The 22488-nt window shown below is 48.2% G+C and overlaps 1 protein-coding gene across 3 annotated transcripts in view; it reads left to right on the top strand.

The window, feature by feature from the left end:
* Positions 1–22488, top strand: part of LOC143300458 (UNC93-like protein) — a 35672-nt gene that overhangs the window by 5089 nt on the left and 8095 nt on the right. The window contains exons 2-6 of one of the 3 annotated variants that reach the window (XM_076614144.1): positions 577–642; positions 8804–8970; positions 16778–17043; positions 19875–20011; positions 22134–22373. In XM_076614144.1, coding sequence (XP_076470259.1) covers positions 592–642; positions 8804–8970; positions 16778–17043; positions 19875–20011; positions 22134–22373 — 861 coding nt within the window. In that variant the 5' untranslated portion in view covers positions 577–591. Of the gene's footprint in view, positions 1–115; positions 643–8803; positions 8971–16777; positions 17044–19874; positions 20012–22133; positions 22374–22488 lie in introns of those variants that run through there. The other 2 variants (XM_076614146.1, XM_076614143.1) reach the window with 2 other exon arrangements.

The following is a 22488-nucleotide window of genomic DNA, read 5'->3' as shown; positions in this document are numbered from 1 at the left end:
GCTGGAACTAGAGGGGGTGTGAGGTCAGAGATTTCCCTCTGAAAGCAGACATTTCCCTGGCGTAGAAGAGGAAAACACATACATTCAGGACGAAGGCGAGACGGACGACATTCAAGTGGTGCTCCCAATGTAGCGACGCGCTCTCCCTGGGGAGGGCAGCCCGAATTTCACACAGAGAAATCTGTTGTGACAAAAAAAGAGTAATACAATACAATACAATACAATACAATACAATACAACACCCTTGCTAACCCCTTGCCAGTGTGGAACGCTTTCGTTGGATTGACCCGTTTCCCGCACAAGCAAAGAAAACAGTTCATACAATCCAGAGTCGGAGGAGAAAAAGGAAAGTGATTTCCTGCGAAGCATCGGTGAACACGTAAAACAGTTACCCCCATTAAAAATTCGCGACGTGGGAGTAAGAAAAAAAGCAGGCCAGATGTGAGAGAAGAGTAACACGTTTCTCTCACTACCCCTTCTCCATCTCCCCGGCCCCTCCATCTTTTTTTTTTCTTTTTTCATTCAGATGTTTATTGTTTAACTTATTTCAACTGACGTGTCTCTTTGTAACAACAGGACGAGATAGAGTTGATGCTTTGCGGTGATGTATCAGAAGTACTAGTTCCATGGACTCTTCGGAAGGTGAAGGCTGCTGAATACAGCTGAGCGCTTGTGCGTTTATCCCAGACAGATTAATCATCGTAACCGTTTAACCCATTCAGAACGATCATCATACTGCTTAACCCTTTCACAGCGATCATCATAACCGTTTATCCTTTCCTTTCGATGAGTTTGTGTTTGTTCGAACACGATTATCTTTTGGGTTCCTACCATACCTTTCTAAAGGGATATCAAATCAAAATACAAATCGTCCTTAAATTATGATTGAAAGAGAAGGTAATATGGCATGAATGCGCAAACAAAAATCTACCAAAAATGTTGTTTGTTTTTTCTCTCACAAGGTGTTATCAATTGTAACTGATTTCCAATCTTGTTAACCCATGAATGCAGTTGTGTGTGTGTGTGTGTGTGTGTGTGTGTGTGTGTGTGTGTGTGTGTGTGCTGACTAGCTGAAGTTAGGTCGAGCCATCGAACTGATCCCCATTCTGTCATTTTGTACAGATTACCCGAACGTGTTGACCATCATTCGATCAGTTTTGACAATTCGCATGATGTCTTTAACCATCATTGAACCAGCTTTGATAATTCGCATGATGTTATTGACCATCATTCAATCAGTTTTGATAATTTCGCATGACGTTACTCACCATCATTCAATCATTTTGATAATTCGCATGATGTTATTGACCATCATTCGATCAGTTTTGATAATTCGCATGATGTTATTGACCGTCATTCGATCAGTTTTGATAATTCGCATGATGTTATTGACCGTCATTCAAACAGTTTTGATAATTCGCATGATGTTATTGACCATCATTCGATCAGTTTTGATAATTCGCATGATGTTATTGACCGTCATTCGATCAGTTTTGATAATTCGCATGATGTTACTGACAATTATTCAATCAGCTGTAATGATGAGAGGGAGAGAGAGAGAGACAGAAAGGGAGAGCGAGCGCTGTGCGCTTGTGTGTGTGTGTGTGTGTGTACGTGCGTGTTTGTGTGTGTGTGTGTGTACGTGCGTGTGTGTGTGTGTGTGTGTGTGTGTGTACGTGCGTGTGTGTGTGTGTGTACGTGCGTGTGTGTGTGTGTGTGTGTGTGCGCGCGCGTGTGTGTGTATGTATGTGTGCGTGCGCGCGCAACACGCACGCTCTTCCTCTCACGCTCACCTGCACACACTCATGAGCATGTACACCCCCGCCCCTTGCCCTACTCTCCTGTCAACCCCACTTGTAATCCCTGTCCTACTCTAACCCTCCCTCCCCCCCCCCCCCCCATACACTCTTGTGGAAAACTTGCGGGGATTCTTTGTCTCACACCCACCCCTTGTGGTTTTCATGATCTGCCTGGCGTCTTTTGCCATTGCTGTCCTCAGCTTTGCTTACATTGTCAAGGAAAGGGAGATGCGGAATCCTGACATCACCGGAAGACTGGAACACGTTTCTGAAAGCACTGTCAGACCTCGAATACTGTGGCCAGTGAGCCAGGGGCGACCATCAGCAACGCGTCCCAGGAAGCAGTGGTGCCAGAACAGGGCATTAAGTACCGGCTGAAGCAGATGACCAACCAGATCCTAACTTCAGATGATGATGAGGAGGAGGAGGATGAAAGTAAAGCGAGGGTCACATCGTCTCCCCCAACTACCACGCCAGCACCTACCAGTGCCAGCAAGATTATAAACGTGTCAGTGTTCATGGACCTGGAGCTGATGCCCACTCCTAACCTCCAACTTGTCGCCGCTCGCCACAAATTCACCTTCATCACTGCCACATTGCTGGGGCACTAGCTGCAACTGACAGGTATTGTATGATAGTTGTGTCCGACTATGACCCATCGGAGCAGCAGAGGAGGAGGCAGCTGCTGCTGTCTTGACTAACTGGGCTAGAATTTGATTATGCTGGAGAGTGTCTTGCCCAGGTTAAAATTCCCACTCTCTTGGTCAAGAGGGCTTCAGGATAGTCGGCGTTTGGGGGTGGTCCTCAGAGGCCAATCAAAGGCCTAAGAGTTTTAAGAGCAATTGCTGTCTTGCCTCCTACTTTTGTGAGTCATAGCCCTTCACAAAAGACTAAGCTGTAAATAAATTCCCATTGCAGTGGAGAAATCATTGGATGTAAGCATTGTGTTTATGCTTGTGTATAATAGTTTGCTAGGTCAGGTCAGGTCATTAGATCTGCTACTGGTAACCTGTAATCCAGTACAACCTGTTCAGGGTCGGGGTGCCGGCGACTAAACCGGCACTCCCACCGCTCCCTTGCGGGACTGGTGAGGCGGGTGGCTAGACACCCTTATGGAATTAAAAACGAGATCCATAAAAGGGCGTCGGCTCTGGAGAGCCACCGACGGCCATCTAGCTCCACCGTGCTGTGTGCATGCCACACGCAGTTGGCCCCCGGGGTGTGTCTACCCATGCATGTGAAGTCTGGATCCGGCAGAATCTGCGGAAGAAACCTATCGGTTCAACGGAGAGGAAGGCGGTTACAGCAGCGCACTGTGGAGTGCAGAGAGCAAGATGAGACACCGAAAGGATATCTTGGTCATCCACTGCATCCGTGCTCATTCTCCAGTCGTCTCGACTTAGTCTTGCCACTGGAAATTGGTGAACCCGGACGAGAGAGTGAGGTCGACGTTGCGCAACTCCTCTTCACTTTAAACAAACTCATCGCGCAAGTGATCAGTCATCCTTAATGACCTTTCATCCTTCATCCTTTCATCACCCCCAAGTCCTGTGGCGACAGGCGAGCGACGAAACGACAGGTGTGGGTACACTGGCATTTGCAGCCGCAGACATCGCACGCAGGCGGCTCAGGCCATAGGGTCGTTCTTCATCGACAGGAGCAGCGATGGAGCTCGGCAGCCGTCTGAGCGTCTGAGCAGCCCTCTTTAGGAATGCACTGCTCACCTCCCTGGCATGAGGAAAGGTCTAGAAAAGGTGCCCTAAAAATTGCCTGCTCCATATCACCCTGGCCAGCATACCGCGGCTGGCGGGGACCCTACATCAGCGGTCGAAACAAAGAGAAAGAAAAGAAAAAAAAAACAAGGATCGTTCCTCTCACCATTGGTGCTTGGAACATAAGGACTCACCTGGACAGAGATAACGCGGACAGACCCCAAGGGAGAACGGCACTGGTTGCATCCGAACTCGCCAGATACAACATCGACATCCCAGCCTTGAGTGAGACTCGGCTTGCAGGCGAAGGCGAGCTCAATGAACGGGGATCTGGTTACACCTTCTTCTGGAGTGGACGAGGAAGCGAAGAGCAACGTGAGGCTGGCGTTGGTTTTGCAGTAAAAGCAGCACTTGTCAGCAAGCTAGCTGGAATCCCAAAGGGAGTCTACGATAGGCTTATGACCATGAAACTCCCACTGGCATCTGGCCAGAAGCACCTCACCATTGTCAGTGCCTACGCCCCAACCATGACCAACCCGGATGAAGTGAAGGCGAAGTTCTACGAGGACCTTCACTCTGTCATTGCTGCTATCCTGAAAGCAGACAAGCTCATCATTCTTGGGGACTTCAATGCTAGAGTTGGCTCTGACTACATCTCCTGGGATGGAGTGATTGGAAAGCACGGCGTGGGCCACTGCAACCCAAATGGTTTGCTTTTGCTTTAGACCTGTGCAGAGCACGAACTGCTGATAACCAACACAGTTTTCTGCCTCCCTACCCGTAACAGGACGTCATGGATGCACGCTCGCTCAAAGCATTGGCATCTCATCGATTACGTCATCGTCAGGAAAAGGGATAGGCAAGATGTATGTGTGACAAAGACCATGTGCGGCGCCGAGTGTTGGACAGACCATCGCCTTGTAGTCTCGAAGCTGAATATTCGAATCCAACCCAAGAGACGCCCCCAAGGCCAAAAGACTCCAAAACGGCTCAACATCACTAAGCTGAAAAACATCACCATCAGACCTTTGTGGAGCTGCTGGAAGATCGTCTGGAATCCGCCTCTCTGGACAACCAGAATGTGGAGTCTGACTGGAGTACCCTGCGCGAGCTGATCTATAGTACAGCTTCAGAGACCCTGGGACCCATGACCAGAAAGCACAGAGACTGGTTTGATGAAAACTGTGATGAAATCAAGCAGCTTCTGGATGAGAAACGCCGTCTGCATCAAGCCTACCTGAGCAACCCAAAGTCCACATCAAAAAAGGATGCGTACAATGCCATCCGCAGGACTGTTCAGCAAAAGTTACGTCAGATGCAGGATACGTGGCTGAGTGACAAAGCTGATGAGATCCAGGGATGTGCTGATAGGCACGATATGAAGAGGTTCTATGATGACTTAAAAGAAATCTACGGCCCCACATCCTCAGAATCATCCCCCCTCCTCAGTGCAGATGGGAATACCTTGATCACCGAAAAGGAGAAAATTCTCGAACGCTGGGCTGAGCACTTCAACAGTGTCCTAAATCGCCCTTCCTCCATAAACGATGAAGCCATAGACCGTCTCCCACAAGTTCTCATCAACGAAGCACTGGACGATCCGCCAACACTTCTTGAGACCCAGAAAGCAATCTGTCTGCTATCCAGTGGCAAAGCACGTGGCTCAGACTCCATACCAGCAAAGGTCTACAAGGATGGAGGCACTGTGCTGACTGAGAAGCTCCATCAGCTGTACTCACTCATGTGGAAAGAAGAGACGATCCCCCAGGATTTCAAAGATGCATCTATCATTCACTTGTACAAGCGAAAGGGGAACCGGCAAGCCTGTGATAACCATCGGGGCATTTCCTTGCTCTCCATCACAGGCAAGATACTTGCCAGGATCCTACTAAACCGCCTCACAGCACACCTTGACCAGGTCATTTGCCTGAGAGCCAATGTGGATTCCGGAAAGAGCGCGGAACCACCGACATAGTGTTTGCTGCAAGGCAGCTGCAAGAGAAATGTCAGGAGCAAAATACTGATCTGTTCTCCACCTATGTCGACCTCACTAAGGCCTTCGACACCATGAGTAGAGAGGGACTGTGGAAAATCATGGCCAAATACAGATGCCCTCGGAAATTTATTTCCTTGGTCAGCCAATTCCATGAAGGCATGCAGGCTAGAGTCCAGGACAATGGTGAAACATCTGCTCCTTTTCCTGTCACAAATGGTGTCAAGCAAGGCTGTGTCCTGGCGCCAACACTGTTCAGCCTCATGTTCTCTGCAATGCTTACTGATGCCTTCAGAGATGGTGATGTTGGAATGGGCCTAAAGTACCGAACAGATGGCAAGCTGTTTAACCTCAGAAGGCTTCAAGCAAAAACGAAGGTCATGACAGACATCATCAGAGACTTTTTGTTTGCTGATGATTGTGCCCTCAATGCTGGATCTGAAGCTGACATGCAACTCAGCGTTGACAAGTTTGCCACTGCCAGCAGGAACTTCGGCCTTACCATCAGCACAAGGAAAACTGAAGTTCTCCATCAGCCAGCCCCAGGGAAACCCCACGTTGAGCCCAACATCACAGTCAACGGTCAGAGACTCAGTGCGGTGGAACGGTTCACATACCTTGGCAGCACACTGTCACGAAATGCGACCATCGACGATGAAGTGAACGTCAGGATTGCAAGAGCAAGCGCAACCTTTGGCAGACTCTATGCAAATGTCTGGAACAGAAGAGGCATTGGTCTTGAGACCAAGCTAAAGGTCTACAGAGCAGTAGTTCTCCCCACACTACTGTACGCCTGCGAAACTTGGACAGTGTACCAACGACACGCCCAGAAGCTGAACCACTTCCATACAACATGCCTCAGGAAGCTACTGAACATCAAGTGGCAAGACAGGACCCCAGACACTGAGGTGCTTGCAAAAGCCACCCTTCCCAGCATCTTCACCATCCTGATGCAGTCCCAGCTTTGCTGGGCTGGACACGTGGCGCGCATGCCAGACCATCGGCTGCCCAAAAGCCTCTTCTATGGCGAGCTGAAACAAGGGAAGAGATCACACGGAGATCAGAAGAAGCGCTTCAGAGATACTCTGAAAGTCTCTCTGAAAGCGTTTGATATCAACCCTGACTCCTGGGAGGAATCTGCAGTGGACCGTGACAAATGGCGCTCTGCTTTGCACAAGGGCGCCAAGTTGTGCGAGGCCAGCAGGACTGCTGCAGCTGTTCAGAAGAGGCAGGCCAGAAAGTCACGGGCAAACAAGCTCCCTGACAATGATATGCCTGTCTTTGTCTGCCCCAACTGTCAGCGAACATTTCGTGCGCAGATTGGACTATTCAGCCATCTGCGCATTCACAGTTAGGTTCATGAGCATGACCCCACCCCACCTCCACCCTCACCCCATCCCCCAGCTGGATGAAAACGATAGTCATCATCGATCTCGATGGACACACACCACCACCAATCCCTATCCTACTCTTTTTCACCCCCCAGTAAGCCTCATGACGACGACCACCACCACCACCCCTGTCCTACATTTCTCTCAACTCAACCACCCATCGTGTTCTTCACTTCTTTCCCCCAGTAAGACCCCAGTCCAACTGTACTCTCAACCCCACAAGTAATCCCTGTCCTACTTTAAACACCAGCACCAAAGTAACCCTCTCCCCAATCCTACTTTACTCTCAATACACTTGTCCTGCTCTTCTGCCTCACCCATCCCCCCTACACACACTCCCCGCCCCCTCCCTAGTAAACCCACCCCATGTCCTGCTGTATTCTCAGTCCCACTTGTCATACTCTTCTGCTTCCCCACCCTCTTAGTAAACCCACCCCCTGTACTGCTGTATTCCCAGCCCCACCAGTAATCCCTTTCGTATTCGTCTTTACCAGCAACCCTCATTTCATCTCCACTCTCAGTGACCATCTCCATCTCTCCACCATCACTCCCCGCCCCAAGTCTTTCTCTCCCCCGTCCCCCCCACCCTCCGCTTAGTAAAGCGCTTAGAGCTTGGTCTCCGACCGAGGATAGGCGCTATATAAGTATCCATATCATCATCATCGTCATCATCAAACACGAGTCACTAGTCTGTCTCATTTCCCTCAGGAGAAACGCAGCTCCTCGGCCGGGTTGCACCGGGCGATCTTTGCAGCGCTAAGTTTGCTTCGAGTTCTAAATGTTCCTAAGTATACGGAAATCACCGTGGAGTTGGGAACATTCTTAACGATAAGCAAACTTACCGCTGGTAAGTTCGCTCATGCAACTTGTTATCTTTTCCTTGGACAGGGTTCCGTTGCCATTAAGCACGCTTCAACAGACAGTGCCAGAAGACAGACAAGAATTACTGGGTGTGATCCCAGCAGTAATAGCCCATATTGACAGCTAAAATTTGCTACCAAAATAGCGCCAACTAACCAAACTGTAAACATAATGTCAAGTATTATACCCACCATTAAATCTAACAAAGTTTGTTTTTTTAATTTTGTTTTCCTGGTCTTTTAAAAAAAAATCATGGTCAATACCTCAGACTACAATTATATATATACATGTTCTTGCATTATTCAGTATGCCATGTTCACATTATTTTGCTTTTTCACACTATTTTTAAAAACAAACTCCCTTACTCATGTAGTATAGATGTTACCAGACGAAAAGATTAGTTGTAATATTATATTACTACTCAAAAAAGGGAAATAAACTCGTTAGTAACAACAATATAAGAAATTATCAATTTGGTTGGAAATTACTGGCCAGTACGAATGGTTACTGTGTGTGTATGTGTGTGCGCGCGCGCGTCTGTGTGTGTGTGTGCGCGCGCGAGGGGCTGTAGAGTAGGACAGGGGAGGGGTTACTGATTCTGAAGCTGAACGTAAACATATAGAAGCAAGCCTTGGCTCAGTGGGACTGCACCCTGGGTTCCGTTCTTAGGAAAACCGGGATGGGGAGGGATGGAGTGAAAAAGGTGGGGAGTGGGGGTGGGGAGTGTGATAGGTCTGCATTGAAGCTGATAGCTCAGTCACCCTTTCGCTGACTCAGCTCTCAACACCACAACGACTCATACCACAAGCATGAGTCACAGCAGTGTTCAGTACTGATTGAGTTTAAAAAAAAAAAAAATTGGCTGCCCAACGGAAAAGTGGGGGAATCATTTCTACTCGTCTGCCAGAAGGTTTAGTTGTCCTGGACAGTTGCACGGGTGGATATTTGGAGGCCTGCTTGCTGGCAGGTTGATGCCTCAGCGATCAGCAAAGTAACAATGGGTCTTCTAACGTGTCTCTTTCTGAGTCCTTTCCGTCTCTCCCACAGATCTTCAAAAACGTGTTGGTGATAAGCATCGGATTCCTGTTCCTGTTCACGGCCTTCCAGTCCATGGCCAACCTGCAGCCATCCCTCAGCAAGGAGGACGGAGTGGGCGCCTCTAGTCTGTCCGCCATCTACCACACTCTCATCGTCTCCTGCATCTTCATGCCCGAGTGAGACATGTCTGTAATCTTGTCGCCCAGTGGCCTCCGGAAAGTTCGTTTTCTTGGTATCGGTGACGCCGATTACTGTAATTTGGCGGCTCTTCATTCGTGAAAGTAACACCTGCCAATGTAGCTCTCCCTCCCCCCTCTCGCTGTGTCTCTTTGGCGCTCCTATCTCTCTGTACCCGGTCAGTCGGTCTGTCTGTCTCTCTCTGTCTCCCCCTCTCTCTCCTGTTTATCTTCTAGCATTCAGCCATGTCGATAACATGTTCTTACCAGTTGTTAAGAACTCACGACACAGATCATGATTTCTGTGGAAGATTGATGGTCAACGGGAAAAGTTTGGAAAGCCTGTCAGATAGACTGGGGGATACGATGGAGAGTAAGGCGTACACTTGAACACACGCCCATCATCCAATTCTAATATATGAAGAGACAGCTACAAAGAGACAGAAAGATGTATATGTGTGTGTGTGTGTGTGTGTGTGTGTGTGTGTGTGTGTGTGTGTGTGTGTGTACCAAACTGAGTGGTAAGAGGTTATAATTTGGATGAGAAAAGGATTTTAGAATTTAAACATCTTGCTCGCATGCGCCAAGTATGTAATGGACAACTTGAGTGGCATGGGGGGTTAATTTGGAATAAGAGGATTTAAAGAATTAAAAGGAATAAAAAAAATATTCTTGGGATCAATTTCTCATGGATCAATATCCTGTCAGCAACGCCACTTTTGTAACAATGTGTTCACCTGAATGGTATATAAAACATTAAAAGGGGACGGTACAAAAGAATTACTGAATTAGTGAATTAAAGAGTGTACAGACAAAAGGATAGAAAAGATCCACGCAATATGCCAAAGACGTATAGACGGCCAGTCAGAAACGGGTTTTTCTATTGTTTTATTACAATATTATGATTAGTAAAGAAGAAGAGAAGACAGTGCAGTAGAATGTTAGACAGCTGACTGTGTGCGACACACTCGATGTGTTCTTGAGAACGGCACCTCGGAAAGTGACCGGCGGACGCGCAACAGCTTTCAGTTCAAATTCAAATTTGAACAGCCTTACGCCACATGAGTAACCTCCTCATGCCAATGGTTGTACACCGTCACTGCAGTGAAACTGTTGTCCGCTTTACGGCATGTGCTCTGAGTTGAACTACTGTTAGTAGCCAGCTGAGCACTTGGCTACATCTCCCATCTCCCTGGGTTTAGGTCTGGGCCTGACTAGCCACACACCACTGTCACTGTCAGAGTCAGAGTCAGATACCTTGTCATGGCAATGCAGTGGGGCTGGATCTGTAGGCGTGACAGCAGGTGGTGCATCAGGTGTGGTGCTGGAGTGCCTCCATCTGCGTCGGCGCCTGTGCTGTCTGCGGCGTCTTGGTGCTGCAGCAGAGGATGGGACTGACTTGATTCTCACCACAGACTGGGTCTGGATGCAGGCAGGCTGGGTGGTGTTGCTGTTGGATGGGCTAAAGAAAAAGTGTTGCTCCAGGTCGTGGTACATGCCAGGCCAGTAGACCTGTGGTTGAAGCATTTCTGCAGCCTGCTGGAAGCCCTGGTGACCAGTGTGGCGGTGTATGGATGACAGGACCTGGGGGCAGAGCTTGCTGGGAAGCACCAGCTGCTCAGACACCCCACGCATAGGGTCCATCACCCGTCGATGCAGGACACCCTTCCTGCAGACCAGTCTGCCGTGCTGCTGGGTCAGCACATTGGTCTGCCAGTTGGAGCTGAGGGCTGGCATGGCTGGCCATGCAGACAGGACTGGCCCAATGGTGGGGTCAGCCAGCTGAAGTCTGCACAGCTCTTCTGGCGGCAATTTGCGTCGCAGCTGCTGTTGGCAGGGGGTAGGCGTGTAGTTGGCAATGGCATGCTGCTTGTTAACAACATGTGTTGTTAGTCATCTCTCCTTAGTTGTGGCCGGTTGTCTGTCTTCAGCCTTTGGTTGCCTGCCCTCCTTCGGGTAGCGCTGCTTGTGGCGACACTGGTCTTCTGTGTGACCAGGCCTCTCACACCAGATGCAGTGTAGAGGGTCTGGGGCCCTGTCAGCAGCACAGCAGCAAGGATGTAGGGCTGGTCCTGGAGGATGTGGGCGTTGTGCTGGCATGGGGGACTGCTGCTGTTGTCTTCGCAGGCTGGTGATCTCAGCTGTAAGTGTGGCCAGCTGGGCTTCCAATCAGACAACAGTTGTATCGTCTATGCCTGGGCAAGTGTTGTAGGTGTCGCTGTCCTCCCGCACCCATCACTGGGCTCCTTTGCCACCCCGAAGGTGGTGTCAGGGTGGTACCTGATGTAGCACCTGACATCGCATCTGAGTGCAGCTGGCTGAAGGCCTCTGGCGATAGCGTCCTGGAGTATGGTCGCTGGTACCTGAATCACCCCATCTTCAGCGTTGTTGACCTTAGTCCACAGGTAGGACGCGTACTCTTCCACCATCTCCTTGGGCTGCTGCTGCCTGGTAAAGAAAGCAGTGGCAAGGTCTTTGGTGTCCCGCTGCTCTCCCCAGTTCTCATTGATGTGAAGGAGTTTGGCTGGGGAGTCCACTTTGGTCGCTGGCAGCCCGATGATCTGGCGAGCTCGGCCAGCAAGGGCTGAGATCAGCCAGAAAGAGGCTGCTGCGTTCTCCAGGGGCTGTAGTTGAAGGATCGTATGTCAGGTCAGGTCATTAGATCTGCTACTGGTAACCTGTAATCCAGTACAACCTGTTCAGGGTCGGGGTGCCGGCGACTAAACCGGCACTCCCACCACTCCCTTCCGGGACTGGTGAGGCGGGTGGCTAGACACCCTTATGGAGATCCATAAAAGGGCGTTGGCTCAGGAGAGCCACCGACGGCCATCTAGCTCCACTGTGCTGTGTGCATGCCACACACAGTTGGCCCCCGGGGTGTGTCTACCCATGCATGCGAAGTCTGGATCCGGCAGAATCTGCGGAAGAAACCTATCGGTTCAACGGAGAGGAAGGCGGCTACAGCAACGCACTGTGGAGTGCAGAGAGCAAGATGAGACACCGAAAGGATATCTTGGTCATCCACTGCATCCGTGCTCATCCTCCAGTCGTCTCGACTTAGTCTTGCCACTGGAAATTGGTGGACCCGGACGAGAGAGTGAGGTTGACGTTGCGCAACTCCTCTTCACTTTAAACAAACTCATTGCGCAAGTCATCAGTCATCCAAAATAACCTTTCATCCTTCATCATTTCATCACCCCCAAGTCCTGTGGCGACAGGCGAGCGACGAAACGACAGGTGTGGGTACACTGGCAGTCGCAGTCGCAGACCTGCATGCAGGCGGCTCAGGCCATAGGGTCGTTCTTCGTCGACAGGAGCAGCGATGGAGCTCGGCAGCCGTCTGAGCGTCTGAGCAGCCCTCTTTAGGAATGCACTGCTCACCTCCCTGGCATGAGGAAGGGGCTAGAAAAGGTGCCCTAAAAATTGCCTGCTCCATATCACCCTGGCCAGCATACCGCGGCTGGCGGGGACCCTACATCAGCGGTCGAAACAACAAGAAAGAAAAGAAAAAAACAAGGATCGTTCCTCTCACCATTGGTGCTTGGAACATAAGGACTCTCCTGGACAGAGATAACGCGGACAGACCCCAAAGGAGAACGGGACTAGTTGCATCCGAACTCGCCAGATACAACATTGACATCGCAGCCTTGAGTGAGACTCGGCTTGCAGGTGAAGGCGAGCTCTGTGAACGGGGATCTGGTTACACCTTCTTCTGGAGTGGACGAGGAAGCGAAGAGCGACGTGAGGCTGGCGTTGGTTTTGCAGTAAAAACAGCACTTGTCAGCAAGCTAGCTGGAATCCCAAAGGGAGTCAACGATAGGCTTATGACCATGAAACTCCCACTGGCATCTGGCCAGAAGCACCTCACCATTGTCAGTGCCTACGCCCCAACCATGACCAACCCGGATGAAGTGAAGGCGAAGTTCTACGAGGACCTTCACTCTGTCATTGCTGCTATCCCTAAAGCAGACAAGCTCATCATTCTTGGGGACTTCAATGCTAGAGTTGGCTCTGACTACATCTCCTGGGATGGAGTGATTGGAAAGCACGGTGTGGGCCACTGCAACCCAAATGGATTGCTTTTGCTTCAGACCTGTGCAGAGCACGAACTGCTGATAACCAACACAGTTTTCTGCCTCCCTACCCGTAACAGGACGTCATGGATGCACCCTCGCTCAAAGCATTGGCATCTCATCGATTATGTCATCGTCAGGAAAAGGGATAGGCAAGATGTACGCGTAACAAAGACCATGTGCGGCGCCGAGTGTTGGACAGACCATCGCCTTGTAGTCTCGAAGCTGAATATTCGAATCCAGCCCAAGAGACGCCCCCAAGGCCAGAAGGCTCCAAAACGGCTCAACATCGCTAAGCTGAAAAACATCACCATCAAACAGTCCTTTGTGGAGCTGCTGGAAGATCGTCTGGAATCCGCCTCTCTGGACAACCAGAATGTGGAGTCTGACTGGAGGACCCTGCGTGAGCTGATCTATAGTACAGCTTCAGAGACCCTGGGACCCATGTCCAGAAAGCACAAAGACTGGTTTGATGAAAACTGTGATGAAATCAAGCAGCTTCTGGATGAGAAACGCCGTCTGCATCAAGCCTACCTGAGCAACCCAAAGTCCACATCAAAAAAGGATGTGTACGATGCCATCCGCAGGACTGTTCAGCAAAAGTTACGCCAGATGCAGGATAAGTGGCTGAGTGACAAAGCTGACGAGATCCAGGGATATGCTGACAGGCACGATATGAAGAGGTTCTATGATGCCTTAAAAGAAGTCTACGGCCCCACATCCTCAGAATCATCCCCCCTCCTCAGTGCAGATGGGAATACCTTGATCACCGAGAAGGAGAAAATTCTCGAACGCTGGACTGAGCACTTCAACAGTGTCTTAAATCGCCCTTCCTCCATAAATGATGAAGCCATAGACCGTCTCCCACAAGTTCCCATCAACGAAGCACTGGACGATCCGCCAACACCTCTTGAGACCCAGAAAGCAATTCGTCTGCTATCTAGTGGCAAAGCACCTGGCTCAGACTCCATACCAGCAGAGGTCTACAAGGATGGAGGCACTGTGCTGACTGAGAAGCTCCATCAGCTGTACTCACTCATGTGGAAAGAAGAGACGATCCCCCAGGATTTCAAAGATGCATCTATCATTCACTTGTACAAGCGAAAGGGGAACCGGCAAGCCTGTGATAACCATCGGGGCATTTCCTTGCTCTCCATCGCAGGCAAGATACTTGCCAGGATCCTACTAAACCGCCTCACAGCACACCTTGACCAAGGTCATTTGCCTGAGAGCCAATGTGGATTCCGGAAAGAGCGCGGAACCACCGACATGGTGTTTGCTGTAAGGCAGCTGCAAGAGAAATGTCAGGAGCAAAATGCTGATCTGTTCTCCACCTATGTCGACCTCACTAAGGCCTTCGACACCGTGAGTAGAGAGGGACTGTGGAAGATCATGGCCAAGTACGGATGCCCTCGGAAATTTATTTCCTTGGTCAGCCAGTTCCATGAAGGCATGCAGGCTCGAGTCCAGGACAAAGGGGAAACATCTGCTCCTTTTGCTGTCACAAATGGTGTCAAGCAAGGCTGCGTCCTGGCTCCAACGCTGTTCAGCCTCATGTTCTCTGCAATGCTTACTGATGCCTTCAGAGATGGCGATGTTGGAATCGGCCTAAAGTACCGAACAGATGGTAAGTTGTTTAACCTCAGAAGGCTTCAAGCAAAAACGAAGGTCATGACAGACATCATCAGAGACTTTTTGTTTGCTGATGATTGTGCCCTCAACGCTGGATCTGAAGCTGACATGCAACTCAGCGTTGACAAGTTTGCCACTGCCAGCAGGAACTTCGGCCTTACCATCAGCACGAGGAAAACTGAAGTTCTCCATCAGCCAGCCCCAGGGAAACCCTACGTTGAGCCCAACATCACAGTCAACGGTCAGAGACTCAGTGCGGTGGAGCGGTTCACATACCTTGGCAGCACACTGTCACGAAATGCGACCATCGACGATGAAGTGAACGTCAGGATTGCAAGAGCAAGCGCAACTTTTGGTAGACTCAGTGCAAATGTCTGGAACAGAAGAGGCATTAGTCTTGAGACCAAGCTAAAGGTCTACAGAGCAGTAGTTACGCCTGCGAAACTTGGACAGTGTACCAACGACATGCCAAGAAGCTGAACCACTTCCACACAACATGCCTCAGGAAGCTACTGAACATCAAGTGGCAAGACAAGACCCCAGACACAGAGGTGCTCGCAAAAGCCACCCTTCCCAGCATCTTCACCATCCTGATGAAGTCCCAGCTTCGCTGGGCTGGACACGTGGCGCGCATGCCAGACCATCGGCTGCCCAAAAGGCTTTTCTATGGCGAGCTGCAACAAGGGAAGAGATCACACGGAGGTCAGAAGAAGCGCTTCAGAGATACTCTGAAAGTCTCTCTGAAAGCGTTTGATATCAACCCTGACTCCTGGGAGGAATCTGCAGTGGACCGTGACAAATGGCGTGCTGCTGTGCACAAAGGCGCCAAGTTGTGCGAGGCCAACAGGACTGCTGCAGCTGTTGAGAAGAGGCAGGCCAGAAAGTCACGGGCAAACAAGCTCCCTGACAATGGTATGCCTGTCTTTGTCTGCCCCAACTGTCAGCGAACATTTCGTGCACAGATTGGACTATTCAGCCATCTGCGCATTCACAGATAGATTCATGAGCATCCTCCCCCCCCCCCCCCCCACCCCACCACCACCCTCCCCCCATCCCCCAGCTGGATGACAACGATGGTCATCATCGATCTCGATGGACACACACCACACCAGTTGAAGGATCAGTCTGGCCTCCTGAATGAAATCGTCGACCTCTCTGCCGGTTTCTTCATCGGATAGTGTCGGGAGTTTGGACAGGAAGTCGGTTGAAGCCATCTTGATGCGGGCAACGTTTCTTTTCCGTGGACTTGTGTACCTGCTGCACTGTCTTCTCTCTTCTCCTATGTTAAACTAACCCTATGTGACTGTTAATACAATCTCTTGTCCCTAGCTCACAGCACCAAGTTGTAACAAACTGAGTGGTAAGAGGTTATAATTTGGATGAGAAAAGGATTTAAGACTTAAAACATCCTTGCTTGCAAGCGCCGGGTATGTAATGGACAGCTTGAGTAGTAGGGGCTTTTAATTTGGAATAAGAGGATTTAAAGAATTAAAAGGAAAAAAAGAATATTCTTGAGATCAGTTTGTCATGGATGTATATCCTGTCAGCTTCGCCACTTTTGTAGCATCGTGTTAACCCGAGTGGTATATAAGAGGGGATGGTACAAAAGAACTACTGATTTACTGAATTAAAGAGTATACAGATGAAAGGATAGAAAAGAGCAATGCACTTGCCAAGGACGTATAGACGGCCAGTCACAAAAGGGTTTTTCTATTGTTTTATTACAATATTATGAGAAGTAAAGAAGAAAAGACAGTGCAGTAGAATGTTAGGCAGCTGACTGTGTGCGACACGATGTGTTCTTGAGAACGGCACCTCGGAAAGTGACCGGCGGACGCGCAACAGCTTTCAGCAAATTCTAATTTGAACAGCCTTACGCCGCAGGTGTTACCTCCTCATGTCAATGGTTGTACACCGTCACTGCAGTGAAACTGTCGTCCGCTTTACGGCATGTGCTCAGAGTTGAACTACGGTTACTATCCAGCTGAGCACTTGTCTACATATATATACATATATATGTATACAGAGACAGAGAGAGAGAGAGAGAGAGTCAATATTCGGACGACTAGAACTTGCCACGCACCTGCTCTGTCCATTTTCAGGTTTGCCATTGCCCGACTGGGCTGCAAGTGGACCATCCCGCTCTGTATGATCGGCTATGCCACTTTCATAGCCGCCAACTTCCATGCCGTATTCTGGCTAATGACCTTGGCCGCAGTCATCCTCGGCTTCGGGGCGGCGCCCATGTGGACGGCCAACTGCACCTACCTGACCCAGCTGGGCGTGTGGTACTCCCGTTTGACCGAAGTGCCCGAATCCGCCGTCATGAACAAATTCTTTGGCATCTTCTTCTTGTTCTTCCAGACCAGTGAGTGTGGTGCGTGTGTGTTGGCTGGGTTCGCTTTGCCGAGTTGAATTTGCAAAGCAAGAAAAAGAAATTTATTTCATAAGCTTTTTGGGCATTGAAACATTACACCGACACATCGTTATGCATTCAGCATCTTTGTTTTCGTGTAGGCGCGGGCGTAATCTATGATCCACGGGAGGCGAACACAAAGACTGCGAATGTTCAGTGAAACCGCCCTGTCCATGCATCCAACTGTGCAAGGGTTCATTCACTCATTTTATTTGAAAACTTTTCGAACAAATTCTAGTCATGACAGTAATAATCAACACTGTTTAGGTATGAGCTGTATGAAAAAACAAACGATAACACGTGCGCGAGTGCTTGCGCACGCAAACACAGACAGACACAGACACACACACACACACACACACACACACACAGAGGAAGGGGGCAATGGGGTCAGTTCTTCATGTCAGTCCACAGCCAAGTAATCGTTGAGGATAGTACGACTTTACTTGGTGTCCTGCGCGTTTTACTTGGTGTCCTGCGCGTTTTGAGTCGAAGAACATTTCCGAAATGACTACACAACATTGCGGTGTCTGCTCTTGCAGGTGGCTTTGTGGCGTGGCGAAGACAGCTCCTAGCTTTGCCCGTTTGTGTTTTTGTAGCCGGTTGGGCAGGGTTCTTTCACCACATAAGTCCAGGTTCTTTTCCAGTCTTTATTGAGGACGGGGAACGTATCGGGACATGGGTTAAGGGAACAGGAGAGCGGGTGGTTAAAGGGCAAGGGACTGTACTCGTACAAGGGGGGAAATAAATAAATAAGTAAATGAATAACCTGTGGACGAAACAGCAAAGTCCTCATAAGCAAGCGTACAGTGATGTCTGTCAAAGTTCATTCACTCACCCACTCCAAATCAAATATCACTTTAAACATGAATCTACAATTGTTACAAATGAATGTGTGAAAAGACTAAAATATCCCATAAATTGAAATGAGCAATTGATTTCAACCATCTGGACTCCCAATTCGAAATTGTCAAATTTCTCAAAAATGTTTATATAAATTCTAGAAACTTCTAAACGTGTTGAGGTTACATTTCAGTAAAGATAACGATTATTCGAAATAATTGCAAATCCGTTCAAATGCATAACATCTAAACTCATAGAATAATATTAATAAGGAAATACAAATAGCATTTACATTTTGGTTTCATTTCTCAATGCTGGAAATGTTTACTTTAAAGTACTAGACATTTCACTCACCCTGTCAGGTTGACAGAGGCCCACACACAATGCTGTTACCTTTTCCCTTTTCCAGCTAACTGAGAACTGATGAAATTACCGTTACTGGTTCTACAAGGAAAGGTAGGAGAACTCACTTCGTAAAAACATGTCAAGAGGCAGCACATCCACCATACATGTATATCATTTTGCACGTGAAGTAATCACGCTGAAGCTAACAGGGACGTGAATGTGCACACACACACATACACACTCACACACACACATACTCTCTCTCTCTCTCTCTCTCTGAGAGCGAGACAAAGATTACAATTTCACCCTGTTCCATTTGCACTGCAAAGAGTGTTAAGGAAATGAGCCTGGACACCACCCCCCCCCCCAAAAAAAAAAAAAAAAAAAGTAAAAGAAAACCAATTGACTACCCTCTTATTTGATATGGGTTACGCTGTTGGTCAGGCATCTGCTTGGCAGATGTGGTGTAGCGTATATGGATTTGTCCGAACGCAGTGACGCCTCCTTGAGCTACTGAAACTGAAACTGAAACTTATTTGATAACATATTCTCCTTACCCCCCGAATACATACCTCCTTTGTCTGATTCTTTTCTCTTTGATTTAAACACTCTACGATAAGCCGCTGCTCTTTCTCTGTCTTTAGACCTTCCACTTGAAACAATCTCCCTCTTTCGCTTCGTCAAATGCTTGCGCTTAGCTCTTTGAAGTATGGCTTTAAAACGTACATTTTTCGAAAATAGGACCTCAGTATCCCCCTTTTTCTTTCCACGGTTTTTCTAGCCTTTTCTTTTTTTTTCTTTTTTTTTAACTTTTGTTTAGATTTTGCAAAGACGTGTGTACACTTCAGAGAACAGTATGAACAAACAATATAAACGAACAGTAACATCCAATAGAAAAAAAAATATATATATAAAGCAACAACAACAACAACAACGTCAACAAACAAGCAAAAAAAAAAACCCAACCTTGTCCAATCGTTCAGTCAATCAATGTTTACACATTATTGATTGCAGTATTGATGATGGTTTAAGATGATATTAATAATAAAGAGACCAGTTGTAACATAGCAATAGCATCAATTATGTCAACTGTTACAGTAATGGCATCAAGGACGAGGCGAAAGAGAGTGGTAGCATTGTAATAGCATAATAAGGAATAATGAATATACCACTTCTACATTATTAGTGAAGAAAGCTTAAAGTTGATCACAATGGAAAGACGGCAACAACAACAAACAACGAATCAACTCCCCCCCCCACCCCCCACCCCCCACAACAAAACCCCCCAAAAAATGCTAGTACAAGTAAGGACTATTTTCCGAAATGGTTACCATGGAACAGGCAAAATTGTGATTAGGTGACAATTTCCATAATTGGAAGATAACTGTTCCACTTTGTACGGAAAGCATAATGGTTCATCAGTATACAAGTTGCATGTTCTTTTCTAGCCTTCTATCTACATGCATTTGTCTTGAAATTTTTGTTTCATATGCGTGTAATGTTTGGGTGCCAAAGCGCTTTGACTAGCCGGTTTGCGCACAAGATTTAGCACTGTGTAAACGCATTTTTTATATTTGTCGGTTATCATTGTCCAGGTCAGATATGGGGAAACATAATTTCCTCCTTGGTTCTGGAGAAGGAGCCCTCATCCAACGAGACGGCGGTGTGCGGCCCTGACTTTGTGCTTCAGGAGGACACGAACAACACTGGCTTCAAACAGCCCGAACATCTGGTGAGAACCACCCTCACTCTGATGCGCTCTGTCTGTCTATGTGAGTCTGTCGTAAACACACACACACACACACACACACACACACACACACACACACACACACACACACACACACACACACACACACACACACACACACACACACACACTCACTCACCACAGCACTCGCGCGCGCGATGGGTTTTTAACAAAATGCAAAAAAAAAAAATCAATAGATATCTTTTGTTGATTTTACAAAATCCCGTGGTATCAGTAGTTCCAAATCACGAATTCTCCCACCACATATAATGTGTAACGTGTCTTACAGTCCTTTGGAACAATGTTAACATTTTCTTAGTAATATACTATAGACAGACGTTTAAACACATAAATGAACTTTTTTCACAGCATGTAACAGGTGTTCCACAGGGATGACCATCGGGTCCTTTTTGTTACCACTGTTCTTCACTGACCTTTTTCTTGTTATTCCTACAGGATGTTTTCTGATGAATCTATGGACTAATTCTATGCTTACCAAGATTGTTTCATCACGAAAAAAAAAGTTCGAGAATACTTAATTCTAGTTTCTGACTGGGTCGTTCTCGGGTACAGACACTTCTATGCCTTCAGTAAGCTGCAGGTCTGTCTGCATGCCGTTGTGAAAGATTCGTTTTTCGCAAACACAAGTGTGATGTATGAAGAACAGGTAATTAAGACAGTCGCATCACTGGCAAATAGAACACGAGAAAAAATACGATTTAAGGGAGTTGTACAAAACGTGACCATGTGGTCAAAACCTTCCTTGAAGTTTCGTTAATCGTGTTCTGCAATGATGATGATGATGATAATTATTGTTGTTGTTATTATTATTATTGTTGTTGTTGCTGTTTTATTGTTGCTGATACATATATAACGTGTATCTTCGGTCAGAGACCAAGCTCTGAAGCACTTTACAAACACGGGAGTCATTTGCACAACCGGCTGCCTACCTGGGCTGAGCTGACTGACAGCTATAATGATAATAATAATTAGTATTTATATAGCACTTAATCTTGTGCAGAACAAATCAAAGCGCTTTCACACCAGTCAGTCACACGCATGCATAACTCTAGACTGAGAAACAACTGAAACGAAGGGGCAGGGAAGGGAGGCTACCTTGGGAAGATGTGGGTTTTTTTAACGCCAGACTTGAAAGCTGAGTGCGGAGACCTGACGAAGCGAAGGGGGGGAGCTCATTCCAAATGCAAGGTCCACAGACAGAAAAAGAGCGGCAGCCGACAGTGGAGTGTTTGAATCTGGGTATGCGTAGACAGAGTGGATCCGACTCCGATCGTAGAGAGCGAGATGGGGTGTGGATGTGAAGGCAGCCACAGATATAGGAAGGGGCAGATTTGTAAATACATTTATAACAAAGAATGCATATCTTGTACTTTATTCTGTGTGAGTCAGGGAGCCAATGAAGATGTAAAAGAGGAGTGATGTGTTCAGATCGTTTGTTTCTGAGGACAAGTCAGGCAGCATAGTTTTGCATGCGCTCAAGAGACTGAATGGATGAAGCAGGCAAACTAGACAATAGAGAGTTGCGATAGTCGAGGCGAGAGAGAATGAGAGAAACAACAACAACAACAACAACAACAACACACATACACACACACACACACACACACACACACACACACACACACACACACACACACACACACACACACAAGTGTGTATCTTCTTCAAAGAGAAACTGGTTCAACATTGTGCGGAATGACTTCTTCTTCTTTCTCGTTCGCCTCCCGTTAGATGAGCAGCAGCCCGGTGTCCTCGATGAAGGCTGCCGTACGTCGCAGCTCCAGGGTGCCGTACAGCTTGGCTTCCACTGCTGTCGGTGTTGGCCAGTACTTCCTCCTGGATGCTGCATGTGTCGTACAGTCTTGAAGGATGTGGTCGGTTGTCATTGGTCCCTCACCACAAGGGCACTCTCCACTCTGTTCAATGCCAAATTTTGTGCGCATGTGGTGGAGCAGGCGGTTGTGTCCAGTCCTCAGGCGTAAGATCTTGACTTGTTCCCGTTGTTTCAGCAAATGGACTGACTGACGTCCAGAGCTATTCCCCATCATGAACGGTGATAAACTGTGTGCCATCCACCACGCAGGTCCGAACACTGTGCATCTTCTACCTCTTGCTGGCCGTGGTTGCTGTGGTGTTCGTGATCTTGCTGCTGGACCCCATCAAACTGGACAAGGAGTCGTCACTGGAGGACCGCAAGCTGCTCTCCGCGCTCCTGATCTCCACGGCCAAGCACCTGTTAACCTCACATGCCCAGATGCTGCTCGTGCCCATCACCTTGTACAGCGGCGTGGAGCAGGCCTTCATTTATGTGGACTTCTTCAAGGTGGGTGAGCTGGCATGCGTTCGTGTATAGCCACTAATATTACAAGGATTTCACCCACAGGCACACACACTCCATGATGATTTCAGTAGAGAGTAAAAAAAAAGTGGGGTGGGTG

Source organism: Babylonia areolata, chromosome 26, assembly GCF_041734735.1.
Source record: "Babylonia areolata isolate BAREFJ2019XMU chromosome 26, ASM4173473v1, whole genome shotgun sequence".
Lineage (NCBI taxonomy): Eukaryota > Metazoa > Mollusca > Gastropoda > Neogastropoda > Buccinidae > Babylonia > Babylonia areolata.
Note: the sequence above shows the minus strand (reverse complement) of the source record. Positions and strands in the feature narration are given on the sequence as shown.